We start from the raw sequence: 13875 nt of genomic DNA, 5'->3' as shown, positions 1-13875 counted from the left end.
TTGTGAGCCACTCGCCTCAGCCTCCCAAAGTGCTGGGATTACAGGCGTGAGCCACTGTGACTGGCCTATTTATTAAAATTTAATTACAATGGATTTTTGCTTTTAAAGGCTCTTTATCTGTCAAAAAAATTATTTTGTATCCTGAAATTTTCTGAAATAATGAACTTTTATATTGTTTATTTAAAAACAAGAACCTTTGACATATCATAAGTAACATTAGTTTCTCTTGGTATTCTTGTGTTTAGCATTGTTGCAGTAGCTATGGACATAAAAAGAAATACAATTTAACAAACATGTAAAAAATACCCATGTATGCTAGGCTAGCACAGTGAAGATAAAAAGAGTTCATTAAGATGAAAAAAGGCACAGATAAATAATTGCAAGATAGTTGGAGAAACAGGGAATACATATATATATTAGGTGTTGAAATGATGTATTATATTGAATATTATAGACAAAATAAATTTTACTGTTCTTTCATTCAACAGTGGCCTATTTAATTCATATAGTACTTTAGTAAATTCCTTTAACTCAGTGTTCTGTATTATATGTTGATTGCCATATAAAGCTACTTAATTCTTTTTCATCCATTATTTATTTAAGGAATATGATCGTTAACAAAAGGACTGTGTATTTTCATTATACTTTGTCTTTTGTCCGTGGGACTGTCACAGAGTATGTTTATAATGAGTGGTGTATAGAATTAAACTTATATTGCCTTATATTTATATTCCTAGAAGTTGATGCATCAATAACTGATAGAAATAAATTTTACCTGGAGGATATTATGCTTTTATTCACTTTATTTCCAATTTATGTATAACTCCTAGGCAAGAACATTTTCAAATTCTGACTGCTACGTAGATTTCAAAATTTGTCTTTAAACATTAAGGAATAAAATAAGTAGAATGAAGCTCAAATTTTAGAACAATGTCTCCATGAGACAGTTCTTTATGCCGTAGAAAACCATTGGTTGATTACCTTCTCAGTCAATGTTGCTCTTCAGTGTTGAATTGCATGTATTCTTATAAGGATAAAACATTTTTAATTTGGTAAGACTAGCTAAATTTGCTTTTTGTGCTTATGATGTAAAGACAAGATTTAAATTAACACCAACAGCAGAGGCTGTTAAAAATGTAGAATGTTATACTATGAATTTAAATAATCTTTCTGTGCTTGTCATTTTACATGGATAGTATCATAAGACAAGTAATGACAGATTAAGACCTACCTAGCAGAGGGAAAACTAAATTACACGACTTTATTAAGGCATAAATAAACCTGTTAACCATTATCTGGAACACCAATTAGTAGAAAGAGCACTGACAATTTTATTTATCAACATTAAACACAATTATTAATTACAGACCTGATGAATCTAGCAGTGAGCAGGCCATGTTGGATATGCTGGAACCTTAAGTCCATTATATGAGAAGGATGATTACCAAAATCCTGTGGGGAAATAAGTAATTGTAGTTGTAAAATTTTAATTGCCTTGGAATAAGGCAAATTATATTTTCTTGTCCGAGAATATAAATAGTATGGCTTGAAGGTAACAAGCTTTGGTAGTTGTAAATAGAAAATGGATTTATGTTAGGTTTTAAAACAAAGAAAAGAGTGATGAATTTTTATTCATCACTATTCCATGTGAATGGCATACTGTAAATACATGCAGATTTTTTTTTTTGATGTATTCTTTAGTAGGTGAGCTATTCTCTGAATTCCTTTTTTTTCATAGTGAAAATAATGTGGGAAGGAACTTTTTGAATGAATTACTACAGGTGAATGGGAATTATATAATTAAAAAATAGTTTCATTATGTGATCAGCAGTGTTGTGAAACGAACAAGAGACAATTCACATTTTTGTGCCTTTTTTTTCCTTTTTCTTCGAAGATCCAAATTCCAGAATTTGTGGACATTTACTCATAGGTGCAGCCAAGAATTCTTTTGCAAAACTCATGGATAAAATTAGTCTGGTAATGGAATGTATACCTCTGCACAGTAGCAGGAGTATTACATATGTAGAAAAAGATTCCCTGGTTCAGAGGCTGGCCCATGGACTTCATAAAGTAAACACACTGGCCCTGAAATATGGTTTGCGTGGCCATGTGCCCATTATGGTATGTATACACTTTCATTTAGTAGTAACCTAAGAACTTGTAGGTATAATTTTGAATTAGCCTAATTTGTAGTTTAAATTATTAGTTGTACATGAATGTATCTGGATTTTCTTTATAGTTCATGTAAAATTTTAATACGGTAAATAAAAGTACTTCCAAATAAGTGTCCAAAATATCAAAATACAAAAATCATGGGCCAGGTGCGGTGGCTGATGCCTGTAATCCCAGTACTTTGGGAGGCCAAGGTGGGTGGATCGCCTGAGGTCAGGAGTTCAAGACCAGCCTGGCCAACATGGTGAAACCCCTTCTCTACCAAAAATACAAAAATGAGCCGGGGGTGGTGGTGTGTGCCTTGTGCCTCTAATCTCAGCTACTCGGGAGACTGAGGAACGAGAATCGCTTGAACTCGGGAGGTGGAGGTTGTAGTGAGATGAGATTCTGCCACTGCACTCCAGCCTGGCCTACAGAGTGAGACTGTCTTACAAAAAAAAAAAAAAAAAGAAAAAGAGGCATGACATTAGTGATAAATTTACTGTTTTCTATAAATGCACTGCAACAGAATTGTGTGAGACCTAAACAGCTGTCAATTTCATTTTTAGCTATCTAGATTATTTCTTTTCTTCAGATGTTCATTTTTCATAAGTCAAATTGTTGGTCACATAAAAAATAAAGTTTTCACCTCTACGTTTCTATAATAACTGGCATTGGTTTTTGGATGATCTGAGTTACATTTAATTTAGTAAAATGGTCATTGCTATTGTTAGTAAATCTGTAGTTACTGTTTATGAAATTGCTCTTGTTTAACAACAGAAAAGCACAGCGTCGTTGCAGAAGCAAATATTTGGATTTACGCAAAGACTGCATGCTGCAGAAGTGGAGCGCCGCTCACTACGCTTGGAGGTCACAGAATTCAAACGAAGTGTGAATGAAATGAAAAAGGAGCTTGACAAAGCCCAGGGTCTGCAAATGCAATTAAATGAATTTAAGCAATCTGTAAGTATATATCATTTAGGAAACTATTGCTTTGGTGATATCTATTTCTTTATCTCTATATCTTTTTTTCCTTAACTTACGTTTGTTTTGTCAAATAATTCAAAACCCTATTAATAACATTTCTTTTTCTTCAGAAAACTTCCCTTCTAAAATGCCTCTAATTGCTGATGTTGGTGGCAGGCGGGGGAGTGGGGAGAGAGATTTCCTCTCTTCTTTTTTTTTTTGAGACGGAGTCTCACTCTGTTGCCCAGGCTGGAGTGCAGTGGTGCTATCTCAGCTCACTGCAACCTCTGCCTCCCGGGTTTAAGTGATTCTCCTGCCTCAGCCTCCCAAGCAGCTGGGATTACAGGTGGCTGCCGCCACGCCTGGCTAATTTTTGTATTTTTAGTAGAGATGGAGTTTCTCCATGTTGGCCAGGGAGGTCTCGAACTCCTGACCTCAGCTGATCCACCCACATTGGCCTCGCAAAGTGCTGGAATTACAGGTGTGAGCCACCGTGCCTGGCCTCTTCCCTTCTTATGTTGAATATTTTAAGTAAATTAGACTAGTATGAAAGCAAATTGCTTTTCCAAAGAAATGTTCAGTTTATCTAACGTCCATCAATGACATATATGTATTATTTTAAAAAGCAGAAAATAGCTGAAAAAGCAAGGCCGTATGCCAAATACCATTAGATCAAGAACAAAATGTCTAAGTATGTGAAGCACAATATAATGCAGACATCTACATATTCTGTTTGCAGTTGGGATACTTACTAACATTGCTGTTTTTAATGTGGATATGGGAACATAGAGTTAAAAGATTACCCTGAAACTTCAAGACTGTATACAACTTAAAACAGCTACTGTAACTTCAGTTTAAATGTGCTTTTAAGTTTATCTTTTGGTTAATTTGGAATTTACAGTTTTAACATTTACAGTAACAGAGGCAGCAGCAGGTATAGTAGTTTAGTTATCAATCCTGTGATAATGTAATTGTGCTAGTGTTAATTATTATTTCAAGTAGATACACCTTCTAAGGGCAAAGAGTTCCTATGAATTAGGCAGGTCAAGGAATCATGAAATACTCTTAAGCCATAGGTTTCTTTTCAGTAAATGTCTCAAGACACCATAATTTTTCCTTCTCTTAGTTTTTTGCTCAAAGAAGGAGAATTTATGAGCTGAGCTGCTTCAACTTTTTTTTCTAATTATAAAAGTTGTAGAGGACAACCATAAGTAAAATACAAGAAAGTATTAAGAAGGAAGTTTAGACTGGGTATGATGGCTCATTCCTATTATAATCCCAGTGCTTTGGGAGGCCAAGGTGGGAAGGTTACTGGAGGCCAGGAATTCAAGAGATAGTGAGACCCCATCTCTACAAAAAAAATATAATATTTATTTTAAAAAAGAAGAAAGTTAAAATCATTTTCATCTTACCACCCATAATCAATCACTGTTGAAATGTGGATGCATTTTGTTCTCCACATTTCTTATGTATATATGTGCCTATGCATGCCTTTATGCACAATTGTAGTTTGGAATAATTTTGTAATACAGTTTGCATCTTGACATATAAATATATGTATACATGTATGCACTTAAAGTACTGTAATCATTTTCCTTTGTCATTTATTATTAATTTCATTTCAGTTAAGTGAATACTAGTGTGTCGTGTGGATGTATCAAAATTTAAGTATTTCCGTTTTCAGAGATATGTGATTTTTTCCATTTTTTGCCATTTTACTTAAATAATAAAGAGATGTTTATACTTTTAAAAAACGAATTCTTTTGAAGCGTGTCTCTCCTTCCATTTGATTTGCTTCTGTATCATATAAACAGCTAAATTTGGGATATTGAGGTAGTCTACCAAAATGGACACAGTCATTTATGCAATTTGAGATTTAGAATATAGTCAACTGTATTTATATTTATATATAAATATATATAATTATATATAATGGCTTTTGTAAAAATTGGAAAATTCGTTACATATGTTGCTCCCTGGAATATGTATGAAGAATTCTAAATATTCTACACAATTTGATTTCCTAGTCCATAGTTAAGTATTAAGAAAATGAGTTTGCATCTTATCTTTGGTTAGTTTAGAAGTAGTCAGGACTTAGTTTCTAGAATCTAGAGAGAAGGTTAGAGTTTGAGGGAAGGTTGGTGGAAGGTGACAGAATCCTCTTGTAAGGGCTTTTTTTGAATAACTGGCTTGCAGTAATTAGGAGTGTGTTTGAGGAAGTGCTTAGTGTGAATTGCTTCCTTTGAAGTGTAGGCATAAAAATAGGATAATAATTGAGGGAAGAGGTACTTAATCTTTTTTTTTTTTTTTTTTTTTTTTTTTTGAGACGGAGTCTCGCTCTGTCGCCCAGGCTGGAGTGCAGTGGCCGGATCTCAGCTCACTGCAAGCTCCGCCTCCCGGGTTCACGCCATTCTCCTGCCTCAGCCTCCGGAGTAGCTGGGACTACAGGCGCCCGCCACCTCGCCCGGCTAGTTTTTTGTACTTTTTAGTAGAGACGGGGTTTCACCGTGTTAGCCAGGATGGTCTCGATCTCCCGACCTCGTGATCTGCCCGTCTCGGCCTCCCAAAGTGCTGGGATTACAGGCTTGAGCCACCGCGCCCGGCCGAGGTACTTAATCTTTACTTTATTTTGCCTTATTTTATTTTTTGAGATGGAGTCTCGCTCTGTCGCCCAGGCCGGAGTGCAATGGTGCGATCTCAGCTCACTGCAGCCTCCGCCTCCCAGGTTCAAGGAATTCTCCTGCCTCAGCAGGAGTTGGCATTACAGGTGCCCACCACCACGCCCAGCTAATTTTTTGTATTTTTAGTAGAGATGGGGTTTCACCATGTTGGCCAGGCTGTTCTCATACTCCTGACCTCAGGTTATCTCCCTGCCTCAGCCTGCCAAAGTGCTGGGATTACAGACGTGAACCATACCCGGCCAGTACTTAATTTTTAGATATTGTCCTACAATTATAAGTTATGAAGTATGTGACAGTTTCTAACATTTAGTGATCATATTGACCACGTATCAGACACTGACCCTAAGCACGTTACAGGCATTGACTCATTTGGTCCTTATAATTATCTCACATACTATTATATTATTATAATATATAATATTATTGTTTCTAATTTACGGATGAGGATTTTGGAGCATGTAGAAACTAAGTAACTTGCCTGAAGTTGTATAGTTATTAATGGAAATGACAGAATTTGAACTTAGTTCATGTGGCATTAAAACGCATGCTTTTATCCACTTCATGATAGTGGTTAATGTTGATACCTAGGTGTGTTAATAAAGGGTTGTTTTATTAAAAACATAAAAATGAAAAAAAGATGCTATTTTCCTCTAAGAAAATTGGAGAGAGTGCCTGCAACCATTTGTCTCTCACTGATTTCAGACAAAGTATATTGGAGAGAATAAAATAGCTTCTTTATAGTTGGTCTAAAATTATAAAGGGAAACATCCTGCTCACCAAAAGCTATTTAGTACCTTAACGGTTTTAGAATACTATGTCCATCTACTGACAGTTGTTTTTTAACAGCTAACTTCCCCAGTCTCATGATCTTTGTTTGTTTATTAGCTCCTTACACTTGCTTTCACACACCATCTCTTTCTTATTCTGCATTGCTATGCTTGCTTGATTTTATTTACTTTACAGAGGAATAAACAGAATTGAGCCAGTCTCTGGGAGGGATGGATGGACAAGGAAGAGGCTAAAATTACCTGAGTTTTTATGTAAAGAGGAAATTTTGGAGGATTGTGAAGGGAACATACATTCTGTTAAACAGGGAAGTTCTGCAAAGTGGTGGGGATGTTGATGGAAAGATCTTATTCACTTGATGGTCAAGTGAATTGAAAAGGACAGAATGGTCTCATGGCAAGGAGTGGTGATTTAAAACAACACAATACATTAAAGATAGAAGAGGTACAAAAATATATGTTCACAAGACCCAGCGCATAGAGGGATGTTAATAACTAGAAATAGAACTGGAGTGCTGAGAGGAGACTGTTAGATTTGATGTTTTGAAAGCTGAGGGTCTGGTTGTAATAGCACAATGTGGAGAGTTCGGCAGCTGTTTAACAGGGAGTAAAAAGTTGAATGTTCTGTACAATCCTAGCACTATACAAGTATCAGTGACATATTAGATACACCTTTTACTAGGTGACTCTTTGAAAATGAGGCAACTTTCCTCTGTGCCTTGTGATCATTCTCATTAGTTTATATTAACTTAGGTAAATCATCAGACATCTGTTTTTATGCTACACTATTGGCTTTTGAAATTTCTTCAGTGTTGAGAAATGCACTCTTAAATTGTTGAGAAATGCACCCTTAAAAAGAGAAATAAGAGTTTTAAAAGACAGTTGCTTCATGGAAGTGGCAGGCAAGGTACCTGCTGCCAAAATAAAACTGAGTGCTTGTGTATTATAATATAGAAGGACCCATGTAATTGATTTATCCTAAAACTTAGTTTCAGCAAAAGTCTTTCTCTTTATATGAACTGCATGCTTGCTGTTGTTGGCCCACGAGGAAACTGTGACTATGCACATTTCTATTTTTGTCTTATTTGTCAGAAAAATAAAAGACAAAGTCTATATTCAGTTACAATAATTACTAGATGCTTAGAATCAAAAGGATGTTTTTCCTGCTTTTTCCTCCCAAATTTTTTGAAATTTCAAATCAACCTGCTTTATATTTGCGGCGAATGATATTAATGCACCTCAAATCCTTTTTTACAATGGGAAAGTTAGAAATTTTAAATAGATACATGTATACCTTGTGTATTTAAGTGGCCTGAATGGTTCCCTTGAGTTTTCCATATATATTTCTCAGTTATCTACCTTTTGTGAAACCTTCCTCTTTTTTACACTTCACTATGTCTCTGTTGTTTGTCGTATCTAAGTTTCATTTGTTTAAATGTTTTGAACAGGAGATAATATAAACTTGTCTTGCCCTGGATTCTACATCCCTATCTAGAACTGTCAGTTATTCCAGAGCAGAGTACTGTGCCCTCCAAAGCAGGCACTATATTGTAAAAACCATGTTGTGTATTATGGCGTGGATTTTGTTGGCAGATGTTTATATATGAATATTCTTTCATACAACAAATATTGAACACTCACTGAGTGCCAGGCACTCTTCTTGGTTGGATGAAAAGCTAAATGAAGTCCCTGCTTTGTGGAGCTACACCTTTATATGTGTGGTTGGTGGCAGGGTGTGGACAGGCAATAAAAAAAGTGAGATGAATTTAGATAATGACAGTGGCTGTGAAGAAAATAAAACAAGATGGTATAAAAGTGTGAGTGGGAGTTGGAGAGGTATAGACATGTAAGACCTGCCTAGGAGAAGACATTTGACTGGGGAGACCTGAATAATAACATACACTGAACACAAACTTTTAGGTGATCAGTTAATAGCCAAGGAAGTTGTTAAAGGTTTTAATTCCCACAATCATAATCTTTATAAAAAGTATTCATGTATGAAAACTTAAACTGAGCATCATGGATTTATTTGGAATTTCAAATGAGTTTTCTAAGATTTTATTTGACTGAAAATGAAAACTAAGTATGGCTATTGTGCTTCAAAAATCACAGTAGTATTTTTATCTTGACTTATGCAATTAAGAAAAGCTAATTGTATTTTTTTAATGTATCAAATGCCTAGAAATGTTTGTATTATATTCCTTTAGTTTTGAAGACGAAATAATAACAATGCAGTTAGCTTTATAACTGATTCTCCGCCCTCCCACTTTTTACAGAAATTGATCACCCATGAGAAGTTTGAAAGTGCATGTGAAGAACTAAATAATGCATTACTTCGGGAACAGCAGGCACAAATGCTATTGAATGAACAGGCACAACAACTACAGGAGTTGAATTATAGACTTGAATTGCACTCCAGTGAGGAAGCTGACAAAAACCAAACTCTTGGAGAAGCTGTTAAGGTAAGAGAATAAAGGGATATTTGCATAAAGGAATATTTTATCTATGCGTGGATCTTAGAGGGAATTATGATATCTCCTGAATAGGAATAGATCCCAAGATGTGAAATTTTATTCTGTGAGGATAGAATGAAACATGGTTCTAAGACCTCAGTTACAAGCCTGCATTCACATGTATTGAGAAGGTAAAAGTAGGCTTTACTTGCTAGTTGAAAACAAAATGAAGATCTTTTCCAGTAATAATAACAATTATTATTAACAGTAAAATTAACAGTAAATGTTTTGTTTCTTTTATCTTCCTTATTTCTTCCTCTCTTTAGAGTTTTCCTTTTCTGTTTTGTACCCAATGGACTTTGGAAACTCCACACATCTTTTGGATTCTGGAAGATTTTGGTCTGGGTCTGATTCTTATATAAGTACATATTTGGGGAGGAGGGAGGTTTAGTTAGAAAGAGTTCTGTCTGTCATATATTTGTGGTAAAGGTATTTCAAAGGAAAAAGAGAAGCTATCATTTAAAAGTTGAGAAAATTTCATTAATGGATTTAGGACTATAGTACTTTCTGGAAATGTTGCCTACAAAGTATAATAGAATTCTAGTTTTTGATTATAAAACTTGTGGATTTATCACTAGTGAGATTATGTACGTTGGAATGGAACTAAATCCAGGGAAAACAACAGCGATATATCCTCTATATAGGATATCATACTTAATACAATTAATCAACTCAGTGTTGGTATTAACTTATACAAATATATCTATTTTTTCTGATATCTTAGTAATACTATTATGATCAATGATAAAATAGCCAAAATTTATTGTTAACTTCCTGTTTTTCAGGCACTATGCTAACTACTTTAAAACACTTTTGTACTCATCACACAAACTGTATGGGATTATTCCTGTTTTATAGATGAGAAAACAGATGCAGAGAGGTGACATAACTTACACATTTCTTAGTAAGTAATGGATCTAGGGAGTCAGATTTCCATCCATCTTCCTAACCACCACATCATATGTTCCAGCGTCCATTTGCCAGGCTTGGTGTTACTGTCACTACATGAGTTATTCATTTTAAACTACCTCTGTGAGGTAGGTACTATGGTTATGATTTTGATTTTTGTTTGTTTGTTTAAATTTAGAGACTTCAATAAACTTGCCCAGGGTATCCTGTAAATGTTGAAACTGGGATTTAGTTTTCAGAAGAATTAGAAAAAATTTGAAATCTAAAGCAAGAAAATGCACATGAATTTAAAGAGGAAAAGATAGATGTCCTTTAAGAAGAGGAAAAAATGACCAGGATGGTATTAGTATTTTAGAGTATATTTTTCCAAATATATGTATTAAATTGAACTATTTGAAATTGCTGTTTTTATAAGTGAAAACTAGACAAATGCCAGCAATTTCAAATGGCTCAACCTAATACAGATTATTTTTCTTACATAAATGAGAACATACTTATATACTGTTTTGAAACTTACTTGTATTACTTAGTAATAGATTGTGAGCATTCTTGCTTACCAACTGATATGACTGTGAATTTTTTTTTCACTTTTTTTTAACACAAGTAATAAATATTTATTGTGGAAAAATAAGAAAATATAGATGAAGAAAAATTAAAATAATCTCAAATCATATCACCTGATATATCCAGCATCAACATTTTGATATATATATTCCAGACTTTATGTTTTACAAATATAGAAATACAACTGAATATAGGTTAATAAAAATACAATCATACTATTATACATATTGTTTTTGACTTACTTTCTTCAAACACCATGTCAAGGATTTCTTCCTATGCTAATAAGTATAGTGGTATTTGTCAGGCCTTTGAGCTGAAGCTCAGCCATTGTAACCCCTGTGACCTGCACACATACGTCCAGATGGCCTGTAGGAGCCAAGAATTCTGGAGCAGCCGAAAAACCACAAAAGAAGTGAAATAGCCAGTTCCTGCCTTAACTGCTAACCCACCTTATGACATTCCACCATTATGACTTGTTCCTGCCCTACCCTAACTGATCAATCATGACGTTCTTCTCCAGGACAATGGATCTCATGATCTCGCCACCATGCACCTTGTGACCCCCTCCCCTGCTGACAACAGATAACCACTTCTAACTGTAACTTTCCACTGCCTACCTGAGTCCTACAAAGCTGCCGCTCTCCTATCTCCCTTCGCTGACTTTCTTTTCAGACTCAAATCACTTGCACCCAAGTGAACAGACTTGTTGCTTACACAAAGCCTGTTTAGGTGGTCTTCTATATGGACACATGTGACAGTATCATCAGTTCATGGCTGGTTGAATTCTTTTGGATGTATATTTTTTCTTTTTGTTTTTAACTGACACAAAATTGCATACATTTAGGGTATATTTTGATGTTTTGCTACATGTATGCATTGTGGAATGTTCAAATCAGGCTAACATTCATCTTTTCACATACTTATCATTTCTTTGTGGTGAGAACATCTAATATCCACTTTTTTTTTTTTTTTACCATTTTGAGGTATACATTATTATTATTAACTATACTTACCTTGCTGTACAATAGATCACCAAAATTTATTCTTCTTGTCTAGCTGAAACTTTGTACCCTTTGATTAACATTTGACCATCCCCACTCGTGACTTCTAGTAATCACTTCAATGTACTGTACGTAATTTATTAACCGAATTTGATATTATAGATTTGGATTTATCCCAGCTTCTTCCTCCTCCTTCTTCTCCAACTCTTCTTCTTCCTTCTCTCACTCCTTTCCCTCCTCTTCTTCCTTTTTTTTCTCTTCTGCTTCTCCGCCTCCTTTTGCTATTATAAGTAAGTATTAAGATGAACAACCTGGTATCTAAATGTTATGCAAATATCTGTGATTATTTCATCAGGATGAATTCCTAGATGAGGAATTACTAGGTCAGAAACCACATACATTCAAATAATGTACATATTATCAATTGGCCTACAGCAAGTCTCTACTGATTACATTCTCTCCTAAGATATATGAGAATTGCACCTTTGGCCCTACCTGGCTGTTACTATTTAAAACATTTTTGACAATTTGATAGATATGTCCTTGTTACTGTAATTTGTATTTCTTTTATTATTAGTTGAGTTGAAAACTTTTATAAGTATATTGGTCATTACACAACATTTTTATGCTTCATGTCCTATTAATAGATAATGTAATGAACCATGCTTTGGAAATGCATCTGTGTCATATTGAAGTCTTTTTCTCTGTTACAGTTTGTGTTTAGCTATAATATCTTCCAGCAGATAAAGAGATGTTCATGTTAATTTTTTTAAATTGCCAGTAGCTTAAATATTGTTGTCAGGAGTGGAGAATTGTTTAATTACTATCTCTTAATTAGAACTAGCAGGTGGTAATGTGAAAATGCTCTCTTGTGGGAGGCAACATGGTTCAGTGGAAAAAGCACTGGCCTTGGAACAAGTATTTCTGAATTCAAATCCCAGCTCTGTTGCTTGGGAAAATTACTTAACCTTCTGAGCCTCAGTTTCCTCTTCCGCAGAAATAAGGATAATGATACTTAAGTTACAGGATGTTTATGAGAATGAATTAAGATTCTGTTTGAAAAGCAAGTGTATGCTTGTTAAATATTCTGTTGTGTTTTCAGTAATGCTTTAAAAAATAGTTTTTAAATATGTTGTGTGCATAACTTCTTTTAAAAAAACAGTATATTGTTTCTTTTTAAAAACAAAAGAAGATCATAAGTAGAAGATGTGGATACAGAAGAAAAAAACAAATTATCTATGATTTATAATCTGAAATCTATCACTTAACATTTTGGGAATTTTGTTTTAAATCATATCTTTTTTTTTTTTTTTTTTAAAGACAGGGCCTCACTGTGTTGCACAGGCCACGACCTCCCAGGCTTAAGTAATTCTCCTGCCTCACCCTACCAAGAAGCTGGGTCTACAGGCACATGCCACCACACCCAGCTAATTAAAAAAATTTTTTTTGTAGAGATGGAAACTCCCTGTGTTGCCCAGTCCTGGTCTCAAACTCCTGGGTTCAAGCGATCCCCTTGTCTTGGCCTCCCAAAATGCTGGGATTACAGGTGTGAGCCACTGTACCCAGCCTAAATCATTCCTTTATATGTAATCGTTTTTATAAATAATACTTTAGACTGGATCCTCAGAATGGCCTTTTGTTTTAATACAGCTAAATCTTGGATTAGACATTCCCTGCAATAAATGCAGTGCATTAAGACGTAAAGGAAATCTCCAAGGACAAAAATAAACAATAGTATTTTCAAACGTCAGTAAGTGGAAATCAAAGTTAACACTGAGTAGATGCTAGGTTTGTCCTGGAGGCAAATACAGGTTGAGCATCCCTAATTTGAAAATCCAAAATCCAAAATGCTCTAAAATCAAACTTTTTGAGCACTGACATGACACTCAAAGTAAATGCTCATTGGAGCATTTTGGATTTCAGATTATCAGATTTGGGATGTTCAACCAGTAAGTATATAAATAATGCAAACATTCCAAAATGCAAAAATATTCAAAATCTAAAATACTTCTGGTCCTGAGCATTTTACATAAGGGATGCTCAACATATACCAATATTCATCCTGGAAATAGGAGACTAAGCTTTGGGTTCCACCTGCAGATAGGAGCTTGAACCTAAAGCTCCCACATTAAGAAATTGCTTAATAACCTGAAAGGGATAATCAGTAGTATTCCATTGTTCTAGGCAAAAGCTAAGGCAAAAGTCTATCTGGATAAACGCTTGCCTAATCTAGTTCCTTCAGAAGCCCCCAAAGAGTAAGATCAACGAAGTAACTGACACATGAATAGATGGACATATATTAATC

The 13875-nt window shown here is 34.8% G+C and overlaps 1 protein-coding gene across 3 annotated transcripts in view; it reads left to right on the top strand.

The window, feature by feature from the left end:
* Positions 1-13875, top strand: part of CCDC171 (coiled-coil domain containing 171) — a 387879-nt gene that overhangs the window by 196640 nt on the left and 177364 nt on the right. For all 3 annotated transcript variants that reach the window (XM_015117649.3, XM_028835151.2, XM_015117650.3), the window contains exons 19-21: positions 1895-2121; positions 2932-3114; positions 8860-9045. In XM_015117649.3, coding sequence (XP_014973135.3) covers positions 1895-2121; positions 2932-3114; positions 8860-9045 — 596 coding nt within the window. The remainder of the gene's footprint in view (positions 1-1894; positions 2122-2931; positions 3115-8859; positions 9046-13875) is intronic.

Source organism: Macaca mulatta, chromosome 15 (assembly GCF_049350105.2).
Source record: "Macaca mulatta isolate MMU2019108-1 chromosome 15, T2T-MMU8v2.0, whole genome shotgun sequence".
Lineage (NCBI taxonomy): Eukaryota > Metazoa > Chordata > Mammalia > Primates > Cercopithecidae > Macaca > Macaca mulatta.
The sequence above is the reverse complement of the archived record's forward strand: the minus strand, read 5'-3'. Positions and strand labels throughout refer to the sequence as shown.